The 21,009-nt window shown below is 40.2% G+C and overlaps 1 protein-coding gene across 2 annotated transcripts in view; it reads left to right on the forward strand.

Moving 5' to 3' along the window:
• arhgap4b (Rho GTPase activating protein 4b) overlaps window positions 1–20,452 on the forward strand; it is an 84,732-nt gene extending 64,280 nt beyond the window's left edge. For both annotated transcript variants that reach the window (XM_061904892.1, XM_061904893.1), the window contains exons 18-24: window positions 550–777; window positions 4,264–4,319; window positions 5,911–6,082; window positions 7,073–7,171; window positions 11,170–11,277; window positions 13,131–13,236; window positions 15,805–20,452. In XM_061904892.1, the coding sequence (XP_061760876.1) occupies window positions 550–777; window positions 4,264–4,319; window positions 5,911–6,082; window positions 7,073–7,171; window positions 11,170–11,277; window positions 13,131–13,236; window positions 15,805–16,005 (970 nt within the window). In that variant the 3' untranslated portion in view covers window positions 16,006–20,452. The remainder of the gene's footprint in view (window positions 1–549; window positions 778–4,263; window positions 4,320–5,910; window positions 6,083–7,072; window positions 7,172–11,169; window positions 11,278–13,130; window positions 13,237–15,804) is intronic.
• Window positions 20,453–21,009: the final 557 nt, after the last annotated feature.

Raw genomic sequence — 21,009 nt, forward strand, 5'->3', positions numbered from 1 at the left:
CATGTAAACCAGTGTGGGTGGCACTGGGAGCAGGTGGGTAAAGTGTCTTGCCCAAGGACACAACGGCAGTGACTAGGATGGCGGAAGCGGGAATCGAACCTGCAACCCTCAAGTTGCTGGCACGGCCACTCTACCAACCGAGCTAAACCGCCGTTTAACAACATTCAGTAAACGTTTGGGAACAAAGGACTCCTGTGGAGCCTAACTAGAACAGTCTATAGCTAGAACTAGTATGCATATATCTAAAAAAAACAGTATCTTTTAAAGAGAATAATTTTAAAGCCTTTTTTTCAAAAGCATCCACAGTCTGTGGTATCCTCAGGTGGTCAGGGAAATCATTCCACAGACTGGGCAGAGGAGGTGTCGTGTGGAGGACTGGGAGGTGAGCAGTTCTTTGAGGTGGAGGGGGGCATTTAATTTCCATGGAGGCACTGGTGGTTTAGTAGGGAGACTTTGTATGACCATCTTCTCAGGAGGACATGTTGGCCCACTCGACACACATCCTCCACCGTGGTATGACAGCTGCACCTCTGCATGTTTCCCCCCCAGCGTGACTCAGTACAGCGACGAGAACATGATGCAGCCCTACAACCTGGCCGTCTGCTTCGGGCCCAGCCTGCTGCGGGGGCTCGAGTCAGACGACGCCGTCGCCAGGCAGCCGCAGGTCAACGACCTGGTCAAAACCCTGATCCTGCAGCACGACCTGGTCTTCGCCGGCCAGTCGGAATTGGCCGGCCCCATCTACGAGAAGCACATGACTCTGGAGCAGGAGTACTGGTGAGGGATCATCTCTGAAGTCACACGAGTGAATGACACTTCAGATCCAATTGGGGAGCATTTAAAGTATGTCAAGCAGCTTTTTCTTCTTTTTTTGGGGGCTTATCCTCTGGCTTATTATGTGAATTTGATGCCACATCAAAGGAGTTTCCATACAGTCTTGCAAGCTCTGCTCAATTTGTGTGAACGTTGAAAGAGAGTCGTGCATTTATGAGTGTTATTTGATGCTAAACCTGCTAACTCCCATTATATTCTATTGGCTCTCAGCATACTTGCCAACCCTCCCAATTTTCCCGGAAATCTCCCGGGGCAACCATTCTCCCCAATTTCTCCCGATTTCCACCCTAACAACAATATTGGTGGCGTGCCTTTAGCGTCCTCTCTCACCTGAAAAGGAGACTATTATATATGTCTATGTTATCCATAGCTTTATCTATAACCCATAAAGTAGGCAGGCCCGGAGCTATTTCTCAGCGTGTGTTTTACTCCAGTTAGTACACTACAACATCCGGATTCCCATCATGCATTGCTTCAAAACTACGGCAAGTAGTAATGTCCAAAAACATAACCGAGACGAAGCAGAAGAACGAAGAAGAGACATGGCGGCGACGAGTAAGAAGAAGAAGTCCGCTTGCAAGTTCCGAAAGGATTGGAAAAAAATAATTTCAGTTCATCCAGGACAGCTTGAAGGGGAATAATGCCTGCACATGTGGAAATAAATGAACACTGAAATTCAAATATTCAAATATGTATGTATGTATGTATGTATGTATATGTGTATATATATGTATATGTATATATATGTATATATATCTATGTATATATATATACATAAACATATATGTATATACATATATATATATATACATACACACTATATATATACACACATATATGTGTGTGTGTATATATGCGTATAGATATACATATAAATGTATATGTAGTATATATGTATACATATATGTATATATATGGTGGATATGTCTGATTGCATCTGGGACGGTCCCACTGCCACCGCCTGGAGCAGTCGCCTTTTTTTTTTTTTTTCTTTTTTTCCGTCGGTAGAGTAGCCGTGCCAGCAACTTGATGGTTGCAGGTTCGATTCCCGCTTGTGCCATCCTGGTTACTGCCGTTGTGTCCTTGGGCAAGACGCTTTACCCACCTGCTCCAGTGCCACCCACACTGGTTTAAATATAACTTGGATATTGGGTGTTACTATGTAAAGCGCTTTGAGTCACTTGAGAAAACGCTATATAAATATAATCATTAATTCACTAATATACATACATATATAAATACACATATATATATGTGTAATTATTATACTGTATATATATGTGTGTATATATGTATACATATGTGTATATATATACATGTGTATATATATATACACACATACATAATTATATATATATATATATATATGTGTGTAAATATTTGTATATAAATGAATATATATACACATATAGTATATACACACATATATATGTGTGTATATACTGTATATATATAAGAAATTCTTGAATTTCAGTATATTCTAGTTATAAATAAATTCTTCCCCCCTTAACCCCATCCCGGCCCCCCCAATCTCCCGAATTGGGAGGTCTCAAGGTTGGCAAGAATGTGTCTCATGACGATTGAAGCAGAGCTTGCATACAGCAAAGGCAGTTTTACACATGTGCTACAATAATTGCGCCCTGAAGTGTTTTGTGGCAAATAATGTGAGGAAGTGTCCCCCCCCCCCCCCCCCCCCCCCCCCCCCCCCCCCCCCCCCCCCGTGTTGTGTGGGTGCAATTGCGGCATCATCATCATGCCTCTTGCTCCTCTCCTCAAAACCTTCCGGCGGAGCTTAACACGCAACTCCAAAAAAATATATAATCTCACGTCAACAGCGAGCTGCAATTTTTTTTTTCATGCATCATTTTTCACTTCTGCAAAGGGACCTTTTTTTTTTTTTACCATCCGCCAACAAAAAAGTAGAGCAAACGAAGAGCGTCTTAGTGAAGAAATTCGAAAATTTTCCCGACTATAAGCCGCACGGGTAGTGTCAAGACGTGGAGGTTTTCATAGTTTGCTGCGAGGTTTTGTTCTTCTGTGATGCAAACAGACCAGACCAGTCATGACTTGAAGGTAGAACAGGATTTAATCTTCACTCCAAAAAAGGCTACAAAGAAAACGCGCTCACAGCGGAGGCAAATAACTTGGCGCGGGAAACAAAACTAACACTTAAACATAAACTATGCGCATACATACTGTGTATAAATATATATATATATATATATATATATACTAGGGGTGTGGAAAAAATTGAATTGAATACGAATGGAATCGTTTAGGTTGTGCGATTCAGAATTGATTCTCATTTTTTTTTAAAAATGTTTTTATTTTTTTATTGTATATGTGTCAATAAATGAACACTGAGTATTTTATAAATATAAATGAAATAAAATAAAACAATTTAATATATATATATATATATATATATATATATATATATATATATATATATATTAGGGGTGTTGGAAAAAATCGATTCGAATACGTTGTGTGATTCAGAATCGATTCTCATTTTTTTTTTTTTAATTTAAAACATTTTTTTTTTAATCAATCCAACAAACCCCGCCTTCCGCCCGATTGTAGCTGAGATAGGCGCCAGCGACCCCAAAAGGGAATAAGCGGTAGAAAATGGATGGATGGATATATATATATATATGTATATATATTTTGTGTGTGTGTGTGTGTGTGTGTGTGTGTGTGTGTGTGTGTGTGTGTGTGTGTGTGTGTGTGTGTGTGTGTGTGTGTGTGTGTGTGTGTGTGTGTGTGTGTGTGTGTGTGTGTGTGTGTGTGTGTGCGTGCGTGCGTGCGTGCATGTGTGAATAAATAGCCCGGCCCTCCGGTCAAAAAGTTTGCGGACCCCTTTTCAAAAGCATATATTTGTTAAAATAAAAAAATTTAAAAATCTGCTTGTCACCCTGACTTATGATTTCAACACAAGTTATCCTTAATGTGTACTTAAAAATGCATAATAATGGAATGCATAGGCAATTGTGTAATAATATCATGATTATTCCTACATATTCACTGTTACTAACAGCACTCTGAGGGCAGCCATCACTGCACCAATAAAGTTGAGTTAGAGATTTCAGTATCAGTGACATAAACCATTGCTGGATGTTATTAGTCCAGCAAATGTGACCGCATGGCAATAAATAACACAAATAAACACACACGCTAACCTTAGCTTACCCTCCTTCTGCAATATCGTACTTTATTAATTCCACTTTTGCTGACCTCACTCTGTTGGGTAAAAATAAAGCTTTTTTTTGTAAACGTGTGGTTGGTACGCCTCGGCTTCATTTTTCCTGCCGTGGCCTATTTTAGATGACAAACTGTCATCGTGGTCACATTGTCTTCCGGGCAATACAGTCATGTGACTTCAAATCTATGAACGCAAACAGGAGTTGACTATTTTTGGCTTGTCTGCAGTGAACCAATCACGGAGGAAGGAGATGGCGAGGCCGAACACCTGCCCAGTGAGGACGGTGAGGCACCTGCCGTCACTCACCACACACACTTGTATTTACCAAAGTGTCACCACACACACTGTTGTTATTTACCAAAGTGTCACACACCCCGCTTTGCTCTGTCGCAGATGTTTGTAGTTGTTTTTTTAAGCATAATGCACATTGATTAATAGATTGATTGATACTTTTATTAGTAGATTGCACAGTTCAGTACATATTCCGTACAATTGACCACTAAATGGTAACACCCCAATATGTTTTTTCAACTTGTTTAAGTCCATGTTAATCAATTCATGGTAATTCACAAAACTAATGAAGTTGGCACGTTGTGTAAGTCGTAAATAAAAACAGAACACAATGATTTGCGGTCATTTTCAACTTATATTCAATTGAATAGACTGCAAAGACGAGATATTTAATGTTCCCACTGAGAAACTTCATTTTTTTGTGCAAATAATCATTAACTTAGAATATAATGGCAGCAACACATTGCAAAACAGTTGTCACTGAGGCATTTTTACCACTGTGTTACATCTGTAAGTGTGTTAAAACTCTACCATGCAAAGCAAAAGCCATTTATCAACAACACCCGGAAACGCCGCCTGCTTCGCTGGGCCCGAGCTCATCTAAGATGGACTGATGCAGAGTGGAAAAGTGATCTGTGGTCTGACGAGTCCACAATCCAAATTGTTTTTGGAAACTGTGGACGTTGTGTCCTCCAGACCAAAGAGGATTTGCAAATCCTTTCCAACTTATATTCATTTGAATAGACTGCAAAGACAAGATATTTAACGATCGAACTGAGAATTTTTTTTGGGGGGGGGAAATAATCTTCAACTTAGAATTTAAAGGCAGCAACACATTGCAAAAAAGTTGTCACTGTGGCATTTTTACCAGTGTGTTACATGACCTTTCCTTTTAACAACACTCAGTAAACGTTTGGGAACTGAGTAAACACATTTTTGAAGCTTTTCATGTGGAATTCTTTCCCATTCTTGCTTGATGTACAGCTTAAAGTCCTACTGAAAGCCACTACTACCGACCACGCAGTCTGATAGTTTATATATCAATGATGAAATATTAACATTGCAACACATGCCAATACGGCCGCTTTAGTTTACTAAATTGCAATTTTAAATTTCGCGCGAAGTAACCTGTTGAAAACGTTGCGGTATGATGTTGTTCCAGCCGGATCCCAGCTGTAAGTAGTCTGCTGTAATCGCATAATTACACAGTATTCTGGACATCTGTGTTGCTGAATCTTTTGCAATGTGTTCAATTAATAATGGAGACGTCAAAGAAGAAAGCTGTTGGTGGAAAGCGGTGTATTGTGGTCGGCTGTAGCAACACAAACACAGCCAGTGTTTATTTGTTTACATTCCCTAAAGATGACGGTGAAGCTTTAATATGGAACAGCGAACATGGTTCTCTACCACATGTCAAACGGCAGGTTTCGGTGAGAAAATTGTGGTAATAAGTCGGCTCTGACCGTAGACATGAGCGGATAGCTTGCGTCGTTCCCCGTGCACCTGTCAAAGGGGAACCAATTAACAGCCATGAACGAGGTCCTGCTTGTGCATGCATTGAAATTGACAAGGTGTGTGTACAGAGTGGGAAGCCGTGGCGATGTTCGACTACGTGGCGAGATCGCCGGCCGAGCTGTCCTTCAAGCAGGGAGAGCTCCTCCTCCTTCACAGCAAGGCCTCCTGTGATTGGTGGAGGGGCGAAGCCGCAGGGGTCAAAGGTCTCATACCGCACAAGTACATCAGCGTGCTGGAAGGGTGAGATATGATGTCATGGAAACTATTATCATCTTTGATGGAACCCGACCAGAGCATCACTAATGATTGAATAAGAATATATCATTGGTATAAGAATCAAATAAGTCGGGGTTCTCTTATAAGCACTTTGTGAAGAAAACAGGCATTTACTTCTAACAGGTAAAAGTTTAAATTACAAAAAAATAAATCGTGTCTTTCTAAAGTGAATACAGTCCTCACATACTCAGTGGCCTGGTGGTTAAAGCAGGGGTCAACAACGCGGTGCCCGCCCGTAAGGACCAGATGAGTCGCCCGCTGGCCTGTTCTAAAAATAGCTCCAATAGCAGCACTTACCAGTGAGCTGCCTCTATTTTTTTTTAAATATTTATTCACTAGCAAGCTGGTCTCTAAGAGAGACAAAACTCAAATAGAATTTGAAAATCCAAGAAAATATTTTAAAGACTTGGTCCTCACTTGTTTGAATAAATTCATTTATTTTTTTTACTTTGCTTCTGATAACTTTCAGAAAGACGATTTTGAATAAAAAATACTACCCTAAAAATGATTTTAGGATTTTTAAACACATATACCTTTTAAATTCCTTCCTCTTCTTTCCTGACAATTTAAATCGTAGCGAGACGATATACTGTGGCACAAGACAAGAGGAGGACCAGACATTTCTACACATGAGGGAGGCTGGCACAGGTGGGCACAAGCAGGCAATCAGGAGAGACATCAGACCAGTGAAACAGGAGGAAGGGCAAGTGACCTGAAACGAGAGGGAGAGTTAACCTTTCAAAATAAAACAGGAAATGACAAGACAACATGAAACCCAGACAATACTTCACCCAGGTGTGACACAGACATGATTGTGAGGTTTTGTTTTAGTGTTCCTAAAAACAGACATATTTTTTCCTCTAAATTCAGCCCCTCCGAGTCAAAATTATTGCCCAAATCTGCTGTATTCACACTTCTTACAGTCAAATGTGCCTGTTTTTTCTCTTCCTTTAGTTCTGAGAGAGGGAAAAGGGATGAAGGAGGAGGAGGAGGAGGAGGAGGAAGCACTGGAAATCTGACAACAGAGGATCCGCATACAGAGAACACTGTTCGGTACAAACACACACACACACACACACACACACACACACACACACACCCTCACACCTCGCTCACAAAGGCTTTTTTCATTCCATGCCAATTGAAATTGAAAGTAAATTCAGTCAAACAATAAACAAGAAGCAGATAGATTTAGCAGATATACAAAACCAGTGAAGTTGGCACGTTTTGCAAAGTTTATTTTTTGCAAATATTAGCTCATTTGGAATTTGATATCTGGGACATTTTTCTTAAAAAAGCTGGCACAAGTGGCAAAAAAAAACTGAGAAAGTTGAGGAATGCTCATCAAACTGTTAGGAGCAGAATTAGATGGAACCCAAGGATGCAGAGACGGATTGTTTGTAGACAAAAAGTTCTTCCTTTATTCTGGGCGGAAGGAGGATGTAGCCACAAAAAACATGAAGCGATTTTTTGAGCCCAAAAACACACCATAAAAACGACTTAGATAAATACAAAAACTAAACCAAAAGCACTAGTAAAGACTAGGAATAATACAGACAGATAAGATAAAAAACTAACTAGTAAAGTACAAAAATAAATCTCTAGACGAGGCTAGGAAACATACTTCAAGAATGAAGTAAAACAGGAACAAAAAATAGTAAACTGAAAGCGCTAGTGGGAGTTAGGTGAACAGGCAAACCTGCAAGATGCACGAGCAAAAACACGAGGGTTTAGCAAGTGAAACGAGAAACACACTCATGCGTGAGGAACAGCAGTTACCAACAAAGTCCCGGCGCTTACGGGCCGTAAACACCCAGTAAATAAAGGCACAATAATCAACCTCAGGTGTGTTGGATTGACCAGCGTCTGCTGCACTCCAGACTGTGGATGAGAGAGAGAGTCAATCTCATGTGCAAATCGATTACAACCAAGATCATGAAACTTAAGTTTACCACACAAACACTTATTTGGAACATCCCACAGGTGTGCAGGCTCATTGGGAACAGGTGGGTGCCATGATTGGGTATAAAAAAAGCTTCCATGCAATGCTCGGTCATTCACTAACAAGGACGGGGCGAGGGGTCACCACTTTGTCAACAAATGCCTGAGCAAATTGTCGAAGAGTTTAAGAACAAGACTTCTCAACAAGCTATCGCAAGGAATTTTGAGATTTCACCATCTATGATCCGTAATATCATCAAAAGGTTCAGAGAATCTGGACAATGCCCATGACCTTCCATCTCTCAAGGGGGTAATGCAGGGGGCGGGAACCTTTTTGGCTGAGAGAGCCAAAAAGCCAAATATTTTAAAATATATTTCAGTAAGAACCATATAATTTTTTTTTAACACTGAACACGTGCATTTTTAAGTAAGACCAACATTTCTAGAGTATAATAGGTCTCTTATTTTTTTAAATAACATTGTTATTCTGAAGCTAACGGTGGAGGGGCGTGGCCTGCGGGCCTGCAGCGACAGGTGCGTAGATGGCCCACCTGGGCCTTGTTATTTAATCACCTGTCGCTCTGTTACAAGCAGCAGCCAGGAGGAGAACATCAGAGGGTCAAATGTGCGAGAAAATGAGAGCAGACAGTGTTGACAACCAATGTTGCAACCTTGTGTGGGAACCGCAGGTGCAGAAACTCCAAAAAAGAATCCCTGTGGGAATCAGAAACTCACAATCAAACACTTTTATGTTAAAATACTGAACAGATGTTATTTGGGATAAGGCAGGGGTCGGGAACCTTTTTGGCTGAAAGAGCCAAGAAGCCAAATATTATAAAATATATTTCCCTAAGAGCCATATATTATTTTTTTTAACACTGAACACAACTAAACACGTGCATTTTTAAGTAAGACCAACATTTCTAGAGTATAATAGGTCTCTTATTTTTTTTAATAACATTGTTTTTCTGAAGCTAACTGTGGAGGGGCGTGGCCTGCGGGCCTGCAGCGACAGGTGCGTAGATGGCCCACCTGGGCCTTGTTATCTAATCACCTGTCTCTCTGTTATAAGCAGCAGCCAGGAGGAGAGACGGGGTTGGGGCTGGAAATACTATTGCTGGAAAGCAACTGAGAGACTTATTGAAAAATAAAACAATATTGTAACCCTGAAACAGGCTCTCATGTCGGTGCTTGGTGGTCTGAAGAACCCCCAGGAGGGCAAGCCCCACACTAACCAATAATAAATAAATAACTTCTTACCATTAACGCAACTTCCTGAAAAGGTGCGGTAGAAACGGATGGATGGATTAAAAATGCATGAGAATGTTTTATATTTTGAACATTATTTTGAACACTGTGATTACAAGTGGAATTATTCATGACTTATCGTGTTAAGCAACGTCAGCTCAGATTTATCAGGGAGCCAGATGCAGTCATCAAAAGAGCCATAGGTTCCCTACCCCTGGGGTAATGCATCAAAAACCGACATCAGGGTGTAAAGGATATCACCACGTGAGCTCGGGAACACGTCAGAAAACCACTGTCAGTAACTACAGCTTGTCGCTACGTCTGCAAGTGCAAGTTCAATCTTTACTATGCAAAGCGAAAGCCTTTTATCAACAACACCCAGAAATACCGCCGGCTTCGCTGGGCCCGAGCTCATCTAAGATGGACTGATGCAAAGTGTAAAAGTGTTCCGTAGTCCACATTTTAAATTGTTTTTGGAAACCTTGGACGCCGTGTCGTCCGGACCAAATAGAAAGAGAACAATCCGGATTGTTCTAGGCGCAACGTTGAAAAGCCAGCATGTGTGATGGTATGGGGGTGTATTAGTGCCCAAGGCATGGGTAACTTACACATCTGTGTGTCAGAGTTAGTTTGTGACGAACCACAAGATGCAGAGATGGAGGCAGGCATGGAGTGAGAAAACATGATTTAATAAAGATACTAAAACAAAAACAAACCAAACGGGTACAACAAAAAGAGCTTATGAGGCGGATAACAAAACTAAAAGAGCTAGCATGGGAGCTAGAAAAAACAAAAGGGCCTAGCGTGGACGCTAGCGGGTAGCGAACAGGAAAACAGAAGTCGTTACTTGTAGAATGAAAACAAAACGGGAGCAGGGAACAAAAGACAGCAAGCTATAAACAGAAACCAAAATATGGCTTACCGCTACGGTGCAATGACACACCACGAAACGACACGACAGGAGTGACAATACGGAAGTAACATCGACAATAATCCAGCACTGACTGAATGGGAAGACAGGTCTGAATAGGAGCGGGCTGATTGACACCAGGTGTGGCCAGGTGCCAATCAGCCGCAGCTGAGGGGACACAGCACACAGGGAGAAAGACAGGAAACAGGCAAAATAAGAGAGCTGACAGGAACTAAAGACAGGAAATACTACACACACAGAAGAAAAACTAAAACACAAACAAATTGTCAGGGGCAAGCCTGACACTGTGAAAGCACCATTGATGCTGAAAGCTCCATACAGGTTTTGGAACAACATATGTTGCCATCCAAGCAACGTTATCATGGGCGCCCCTGCTTATTTCAGCAAGACAATGCCAAGCCACGTGTTACAACAGCGTGGCTTAGTAATAAAAGAGTGCGGGTACTAGACTGGCCTGCCTGTAGTCCAGACCTGTCTCCCATTGAAAATGTGTGAAGCCTAAAATACCACAACTGTTGAACAACTTCAGCTGTACATCAAGCAAGAACGGGAAAGAATTCCAGCTGAAAAGCTTCAAAAATGTGTCTCCTCAGTTCCCAAACGTTTACTGAGTGTTGTTAAAAGGAAAGGCCATGTAACACACTGGTAAAAATGCCCCTGTGCCAACTTTTTTTGCTGCCATTAAATTCTAAGTTAATGATTATTTGCACACAAAAAAAAAAAGTTTCTCAGTTTGAACATTAAATATCTTGTCTTTGCAGTTAATTAATTTGAATAGAAGTTGAAAATGATTTGCAAATCATTGTATTCTGTTTTTATTTGCCATTTACACAACGGGCCAAGGTCACCGGTTTTGGGTTTTGTAAGTGTCGTACAGGAAGTAAACCTTCTCAGTACCCAGTTGAAAAGTTCTCTGCGTGCCCTTCGACAGGATGCGGGTAAACAGCGACGGCGCTTCGTTGCCAGGGCGACAGAGAGGGAGCGACGGGAGCCCCGCTCGAAAGCCGCCGACGTCCCCGGCCGCCAGACACCTGCCTGTGTAAGACTGACACTCGCCTCAAACACACTTGGGACAACACAACATTTTCAAGTAGCCAAACAGTGAACATAGTCACAGTGCTTCACTTTTTCCACATTTTATTACGTTACAGCCTTTTTCCTAAATGTAGCTGAGATAGGCGCCTGTCCACAGCCTCAAACAGTCAGACTCCAAACTCCACTATGGCCAAGACCAAAGAGCTGTCGAAGAAGTGTGGAAATTGATGTTCTGTGTACGACACACACACACACACACACACACACACACACACACACACACACACACACACACAGCAGGAGGACAGAGTGTAGGTACACAGAACATCAGAGGGTCAAATGTGCGAGAAAATGAGAGCAGACAGTGTTGACAACCAATGTTGCAACCTTGTGTGGGAACCGCAGGTGCAGAAACTCCAAAAAAGAATCCCTGTGGGAATCAAAACTCACAAACACTTTTATGTTAAAATACTGAACAGATGTTATTTGGGATAAGACAGGGGTCGGGAACCTTTTTGGCTGAGAGAGCCAAGAAGCCAAATATTATAAAATGTATTTCCCTAACAGCCATATATATTTTTTTTAACACTGAACACAACTAAACACGTGCATTTTTAAGTAAGACCAACATTTCCAGAGTATAATAGGTCTCTTATTCTTTATAATAACATTATTATTCTGAAGCTAACTGTGGAGGGGGCGTGGCCTGCGGGCCTGCAGCAAAGCAGGATGTTGCCAGGACCGGCCTCGAAATCAGTGACAGGTGCGTAGATGGCCCACCTGGCCCTTGTTATCTAATCACCTGTGGCTCTGTTATAAGCAGCAGCCAAGAGGAGAGACTGGGTTAGAGCTGGAGCCAGAGCGCGAGTGAGGACGGAAGAGAAAAAGACAATTGCTGGAAAGCAACTGAGAGAAAAATAAAATAAAACAATATTGTAACCCTAAAACAGGCTCTTGGTGGTCTGAAGAACCCCCAGGAGGGCAAGCCCCACACTAACCAATAATAAATAAATTACTTCTTACCATTAATGCAACATCTTGAACATAAAAAAGCATGAAAATGTTTTATATTTTGAACGTTATTTTTAACACTGTGATTACAAGTGGAATTATTCATCACTTATCATGTTAAGCAACGTCAGATCAGATTTATCCGAGAGCCAGATGCAGTCATCAAAAGAGCCACATCTGGCTCTAGAGCCATAGGTTCCCTACCCCTGGGGTAATACATCAAAAACCGACAGTGTGTAAAGGATATCACCACATGAGCTCGGGAACACGTCAGAAAACCACTGTCAGTAACTACAGCTTGTCGCTACATCTGTAAGTGCAAGTTCAATCTTTACTATGCAAAGCGAAAGCCTTTTATCAACAACACCCAGAAACACCGCCGGCTTCGCTGGGCCTGAGCTCATCTAAGATGGACTGATGCAAAGTGTAAAAGTGTTCCGTAGTCCACATTTTAATTTGTTCCCTACCCCTGGGATAAGGTAAACATCTGTTCAGTATTTTAACATAAAAGTGTTTGATTGTGAGGCATTAAAAGCCACAAAATGCAACGGGTCCATGAGACCCACAAACGCTGGCTGAGTAACAACAATATGAACATTACACAAGGGTTAATTAATGGAGGTGTTTGGATTTTTTTTTTTGAGGTTTTATAGCAGAGTAGAGCGGCTTTAATCGGCTCCATTGTAAGCAGACTCTTGATGGCATTTATTTATTATTTAGAATGCATTAAAACAAATCCGTGGTCATGTCTTACATAACGATTGTGAACGATAGGATAAATACAATTAAAAGTGCAGTATATGTTAAATAAAAAGAGCATTTGTTGTGTCCTTGTTTGTCTCTCAGGTCTCAAGAGCGAAGACACACCTTGGACACTGTGAGACAGGCAGGGTTCAAAGCGGGGGACAGACAGGCAATTGCTCAGCCAGACAGGACAGCGACCGTTGACAAGGTGGTGACTCTCACATTTCAACTGCAACATCATGCACTATTACAGGGGTGCCCACACTTTTTCTGCAGGCGAGCTACTTTTCAATTGACCAACTTGAGGGCATCTACCTCATTTATATATATCATTTATATTTATTTATTTGTGAAAGAGACATTTTTGTAAACAAGTTAAATGTGTTTAATGATAATACAAGCATGTGTAACACATATAGATGTCTTTCTTTCACAAAGACAAGAATATAAGTTGGTGTATTACCTGATTCTGATGACTTGCATTGATTGGAATCAGACAGTAATGATGATAACGCCCACATTTTCAAATGGAGGAGAAAAAAAGTTGTCCTTCAGGTACAATACCACATGAAAGTGGTTGGTTTTTGGCATCTAATTCATCCAGCTTCCATACACTTTACAAGAAAAACATTGGCGGCAAATTCCGTAGCTTGCTTGATTGACATTCACGGCACCCGAGGGTCTTGTGAGATGACGCTGGCTGCTGCCAGTTCATTATTATGAAAAAATGACAGAGAGGAAGGCCAGAAACACTTTTTATTTCAACAGACTTTCGTCAAAACTCTAAAGGCCGACTGCACATTTCCTATCTTCACAATAAAAGCCCTGCTTCATGCTGCCTGCGCTAACAAAATAAGAGTCTCGGAAAACTGGCGTGCACAAGCGATCCCTCAGAAAGCTGGCGTGCACATCACTTGTGCACGCCAGATTTCCGTGACTCTGTATTTAGTTAGCGCAGGCAGCATGAAGCAGGGCTTTTATTGTGAAGATAGGAAATGTGCAGTCGGCCTTTAGAGTTTTGATGGAAGGGACGGCGCGAGAGTCTGTTGAAATAAAAAGTGTTTCTCGCCTTCCTCTCTGTCATTTTTTCATAATAATGAAGTGGCAGCAGCCAGCGTCATCTCACAAGACCCTCGGGTGCCGTGAATGTCAATCAAGCAAGCTACGGAATTTGCCGCCAATGTTTTTCTTGTAAAGTGTATGGAAGCTGGATGAATTAGATGCCAAAAACCAACCACTTTCATGTGGTATTGTACAGAAAGACATCTATATGTGTTACACATGCTTGTATTATCATTAAACACATTTAACTTGTTTACAAAAATGTCTCTTTCATAAATAAATAAATATAAATGATATATATAAATGAGGTAGATCCCCTCGAGTTGGTCAATTGAAAAGTAGCTCGCCTGCAGAAAAAGTGTGGGCACCCCTGGTATAGTGGTTTTAACTTGCTTTTATCTTCACTGGTATTACATTCAATTCAATACAATATATTTTTTACTTGTTTTTTTTTTTTAACCAACATCATCCTTTTTTATATATTTATGAAATAGAAAATAGAAAAGTACAAAATACAATACAAGACATGACATGACAAATCATTAAATGGACTTTTAGCACCCTCTGGTGGCGACTAGCGAAAATGACAGACCACGTTGCGTCGGTACCAAAATGTCGGACAATTCAAACTTAAACATGAATGTAAGAACGAAGATTCCACAACATAGCATTTAAACTGCTGTTAAATAACTGTGTTTGTTACAATGAATATTACGTTAGCTTTAGTGTAATTTACAACATTTTGCGGAGCAATATCGGAACATGTCTTACTATTAGCAGAGTGCAGGAAGTCTGCTAATAGCTTCCGGTTTCCGGTCATATTTACAGATTTTTAGGTACCAGCAGATGGCGCAATTGGACCTCATTGCATTACAAAACAATATACATATTTTAGCAGGAATTTCACTCAAATAATTAAAGTATTTTTTATACCCGTTACATATATATATATGTATGTATATATATATATCTATATATATATAGATATATATATAGATATGTATATATACATACACACACCGTATTTCCTTGAATTGCCGCCGGGCATATAGTATGCGCCTGCCTAGAATTACTGCCGGGTCAAACTCGCTTCGCAAAATAATTAGCACATGCTTAGTATTACCGCCGGGTCAAACTCGTCACGTCATGAGTGACACTTCCCCTGTCATCATTTTCAAAATGGAGGAGGCTGATTTCAATACCGGTAATTTGAAATCGCATAAAGGGAAGAAGATTAAGAGCTATTCAGTAGGATTTAAGGTCCAAGCTTACATCACACTCAATTTTTTACTGCATGCCTTTGGTAAGTGCCGGAGTGAGAAGAGGTTTTAAAATAATTAGCGCCTGCTTACTTTTACCGCATGCTTTGAATAAGCGCAGGCGTGAGAAGAGGTTTTAAATCAATTGGCGCCCCGGCGGCTGTTCAAGGAAATACGATATACATTTTAAGTCATTTTAAATGACAAATTTGTGTCGGAGCCAGGTTCAAAAAGGAAGACCAAAAGGGTGTAATGTTTCAGCAAATTCAAACGGCAATCTTTTGGACTGTGCAAGTTGCCCATCTGGAAAAATGGTCATTAATTCTAATAAAAATGACTTCCAAAGGCAATGGGAAGTCTTTCGAGAACAGTAGAAACTCTTTTTTTTTTTTTTTTGTTTTACTAAAAAAAATCCCAATATGTCCTGTCTTTCAAGTTGTCTTCCTGTGTCTCAGGACATAATCAGTCGCCAGATGAGCTCCGTGTTCAAGGAGCTCCTGTCTCGCCAGCCGCACATGCAGGAGCCCACATTAGCCATGCCCCCCGCTCCTCTTCCTCCTCCCACTTCCTCCTCCTCCTCCTCCTCCTCCTCTCTCCCCGCCAAAAAAGTGGGCTTCGGTATCCGAGGACGAGCCCTTTTCCGGCCTGTGGACTGAGGTCGGACGGGGGGTTTCTTGCTGTCGTTGCATTCTGGGAAGATCTTGTTTTGTTTTTGGGATCATAAATGTAAATATATTAAGGTCTGTGCCATCTCATAGTGCCACCAGGTGCTGTATTGCAGTATGTCTTCGTGTGTTTTACACATTTATTTGGCTTCCTCTTTTCAAAACTTTCATTTTTTTTGTGTACAGGTGGTCTCCTCTTAGAGAATCAGGGATGTGTGGTCGATAAAGGAGTATTATGGCCTCACTGCAAAGATAAAATAGGTTATTTATGTATCACTAGGAGAGTAAAAGTGTGTTTTTATAAGGAAAACTGTGGTAAAGCTTGCAAAAAGTACTTTTACTTTTCCCTTGTAGTATTATCTTCTGAAGATTCAAGCCAAAATGTTACACAAAATTTGGGACTTTTTTCATAAAAAAAACCAGCATATAATGTTACAATTTATTTTCTTAAAACTTCATTTCATTTTTATTTATCTCATTCATTGATGTGCATTCAGAACGATACATAATGATATCACAATTATACAATTTAAATTCACACAATTCCTGAGAAGGATGAAGAAAATCTTATCATTTCCTGCCCCCTTTGACATAAAACATGATCTTACTTCATGAATATCATTTAAGCCGACACATATATCCAAATGTAATGAAACAAAAAACACAAGAAAAACCCAACAAGTGCAAAACTTCGTAAAGTATAAACCAAACCAAGAAAATAATAGTAATAATAATATAATATACACCTCACAGAATGATACAGAGCAAATACAAAACCAGACAAAAAATAAGTAAATTAATAAATAAAAAACAAAATGTAAACACTTATTGCTGTCCATATGATCTTATTGTTCTATCTTTATATATTTTTTTCAATTGGAATATATTTTTACAGTTTTTTATCTAAAGAGAATTACACAATTTTCCCCCCACCACTGATGTACACATTTGTTTTAAAGTTGTCCTTGAATATTGTTTGAAATGACCTTTTCTTCTCTGCTCTGTAATCTCAGAAGTGATGACAAACATTTTCTGTAAATTTGCTGGTAATGTTTTACTTCTGGCCTTAAACATGACACACAATGTCTGTAGCTTTGCTAGCTGCTGTAGTTTCAATAGTCCAGAGTTATTAAATAAAATGTTAGTGTGTTCTAAGTAATCTACTTTATGAATAATCCTTATAGCTCTTTTCTGTAATTGATACAATGCCTTTATGTTCCTCTTCTAAGTGTTCCCCCACACTTCCACACAGTAGCTGATATACGGCAACACAAGTGCACAATACAATATGCACATAATCTAACATATATTTGACCTTGTTTAATATAAAAATACTCTTAGACATCTTTTTCCGTACATGTGCAATATGAGATATCCATGTCAGACCGTCATCCAGTATCACTCCTAAAATGTAATGTTACTTAATGTAAAAGTCCCCCTTTTAGTCTTTTTTTAGTCTTAATATTACAACTGTTATCCCTTTCATGTCATAATATTACCTTTTCCTCATAAATTCTATATTTTCCCAAAAATAAGTGTTTTTCATGTCATTTTGCCAATTCTTTAACATGTTTTCTTCTAATGTTACAATTCATATTTTCTCTTTAAATGACACATTTCTTGAAATGATGCACACTCTTATTAGCAAATTGCACAATTTAAGACTTTATTTTTTTTTCCTGCATGATTTTATTTTCATGTTTTCTTGCAAGATTACAATTGATCTTCTTAAAACTTCATTTCTGTGAAATTCCCCACCCTGGTAAAACTACAATATAATGCAATTGTTTAGGACTATGTTAAAAACATTTATCTTGAATTACTTCCCTTAAACTGTTGATCTTGGTATTATTTATACATCTCATATCTGTAACATTACATTCTTTAATATATGCTATTAAGTAAAAAAAAAAAAAAATGACTGTCACACACACATTCGGTGTGGCCAAATTATTCCCTGCATTTGACCCATCACCCATGATCACCCCCTGGGGGGGTGAGGGGAGCAGTGAGCAGCAACGGTGGCCGCGCCCGGGAATCATTTTTGTTGATTTAACCCCCAATTCCAAGTCTTGATGCTGAGTGCCAAGCAGGGAGGTCATGGCTCCCATTTTTGTAGAATAGAATAGAATAGAAAGTACTTTATTGATCCCTGAGGGAAATTCAGCATTATAGTCTTTGGTATGACAATTGCATTTAAATACATTTTAATTCAATTATTCTAATATTACATATTTCTTATATATTTAACATTACATATTTTTTCATATAGTATTACAATTCTATTCTCATTAAAAAAATATTTTTTATTCAAATTTAACCTTTAATTTTCTAGAGATTCTCCAAAGACTATTGTATTTTTGCACTTTTACTCTTTTTTTCACATACTATTACAGTTTTATCCCTGTACTTATATCAATACAAGCTTATTTGATAGTAAATCATACATTATACAGTATGTGAACTCATACGTTTGATTTTGCCTTTCGGTTGTCAGAATTATATATTTTTTATTTTATTCTCCGGCTCTTTTTTCCCCAAACATATTTGTTTTAACCACATTTGTACTCCCACATTCAAATAAATATTGTAATACCACAACTTAATTGTTGTGTTTTCCGGAAAACTGTATGTAAACGACATGTATGTCGCTCGGGTTCCATGGACCCCTCAGGAAGGACATGATCGTCGAGCAGTTTTGACTCTTTTATTTTTTCAAATATGGAAAACTTTTGCCCCGTCGTCGCTCGCTCCTACGTCTCTTTCTTTAGTCGGCCGCATCGTCGTCTCTCGTGCGCTGCTCTCTCTCGCTTTCACTCCAACTCCTCCTTCTCTCCTTTTATACAACATAAGGAGATGAGTTAATTGTCTGCCGGTGCGCGCTCCACGCACCTGAATTAGATTGCGGCGGCGTCGCTCCCGGCACGCCCCGCCTCTCCGCCTCCTTGCCGCCATCTTGGGTAGGGCTCCAGCGTGGCCTGCCCCGCCGTGGGCTCCGCCTCTCCACACTGTTTTACGCGTTAATTTTCATAAAATTGCAGGGTTTTGTTTTCGTAATAGGACAACTTAAATTAAAAAAACAAAATGTGAATTTATTTATTTCTCATAACGCCAGTGTTATTTGTAGACTTACTCATACCTTTTTTTCTCACATTATTTTGCCTTTATGTTGTCAGAATTATATATCTTTTTTATTTTATTCTCCGGCTCTTTTTTCCCCAAACATATTTGTTTTAATCACATTTGTACTCCCACATTCAAATAAATATTGTAATACCACAACTTAATTGTTGTGTTTTCCGGAAAACTGTATGTAAACGACATGTATGTCGCTCGGGTTCCATGGACCCCTCAGGAAGGACATGATCGTCGAGCAGTTTTGACTCTTTTATTTTTTCAAATATAGGAAATATTTTGCGCTGTCGGCCGCGTCGTCCTCTAGTGCGCTGTTCTCTCTCGCTTTCGCTCCTCATCCGTTGCTGTAGGTTCTCCAACTCCTCCTTCTCTCCTTTTATACAACACAAGGAGATGAGTTAATTGTTTACCGGTGCGCGCTCCACGCCCCGCCTCTCCGCCTCCTTGCCGCCATCTTGGGCAGGGCTCCAGCGTGGCCTGCCCCGCCGTTGGCTCCGCCTCTCCTCACTGTATTACGCGTTAATTTTCATAAAATTGCAGGGTTTTTTTTCTTAATAGGACAACTTAAATTAAAAAAACAAAATGTGAATTTATTTATTCCTCCTAACTCCGGTGTTATTTGTAGACTTGCTCTGTTTCCAGTGTGGCCCTAATACTCCTGCAGAATGCTCATGCTTTTAAACATGCAAAAGATATGTTCTGCTCATTGTTATATCAGTAAAGGAGGGACTAAAACGAGGCCTACATGTCAAGGTGTGCCTCCATGCTTTTTTTCCACTGCTATTTTTATTTGTATTTTCTTTTACGATGTGTGACTTAAGAGATGTTAGCATTGACATTGCAGTGTGTAATAGTAGCATGCAGTAATAAGACAAACTCATGATGATGACGACATTCCCTTTCATATGTGACACTTGGCCTACAAGGCAAAACTCAGGGCTTTGCAGCGTCACAAATGGGCTAGCTCAGGTTCGCCTCTGAAAGATTTCATAAGTCCAGAGTTCCTTCAAGCTGTGCAAGAGCCTGGAATGCCCTTAAGTCGAGCCTCTTCTGGTTGAAACTGTGAATCTCCCAGCAAACTTCTGGAAACTCACTCTTATCTGCACACATGAAAGAGTCCCAGGTGGTTCTACATGCGTTACGTGACCCATTCTGTTGACTTTTAGTGGAAACATCAACGTAGAATACTTAAGTTTTCCACAGTTGGTTCGTACCTCATTGAAAATGTCTTATCGATTTCAAGCGTCAAAAGTATATAAGTGGTTAAAAAAAATGACAATAAAAGATGGAGTGATGAATTTTACATTTTTGTTGCCTACTTTTTTATGTCATGTGTTGAATATTCTAACACAGGGGTCACCAAGGCCAGGTCGCCCGTAAGCACCAGATGAGTTGCCCGCTGGCCTGTTCTAAAAATCAATCAATCAATGTTTATTTATATAGCCCCAAATCACAAATGTCTCAAAGGACTGCACAAATCATTACGACTACAACATCCTCGGAAGAACCCACAAAAGGGCAAGGAAAACTCACACCCAGTGGGCAGGGAGAATTCACATCCAGTGGGACGCCAGTGACAATGCTGACTATGAGAAACCTTGGAGAGGACCTCAGATGTGGGCAACCCCCCCGAAAGCAATGGATGTGGAGCGGGTCTAACATGATACTGTGAAAGTTCAATCCATAGTGGCTCCAACACAGCCGCGAGAGTTCAGTTCAAAGCGGATCCAAGACAGCAGCAAGAGTCCCGTCCACAGGAAACCATCCCAAGCGGAGGCGGATCAGCAGCGTAGAGATGTCCCCAACCCATACAGGCGAGCGGTCCATCCTGGGTCCCGACGAGTGGTCCATCCTGGGTCT

The sequence above is a fragment of the Nerophis ophidion genome, linkage group LG06, assembly GCF_033978795.1.
Source record: "Nerophis ophidion isolate RoL-2023_Sa linkage group LG06, RoL_Noph_v1.0, whole genome shotgun sequence".
NCBI lineage: Eukaryota > Metazoa > Chordata > Actinopteri > Syngnathiformes > Syngnathidae > Nerophis > Nerophis ophidion.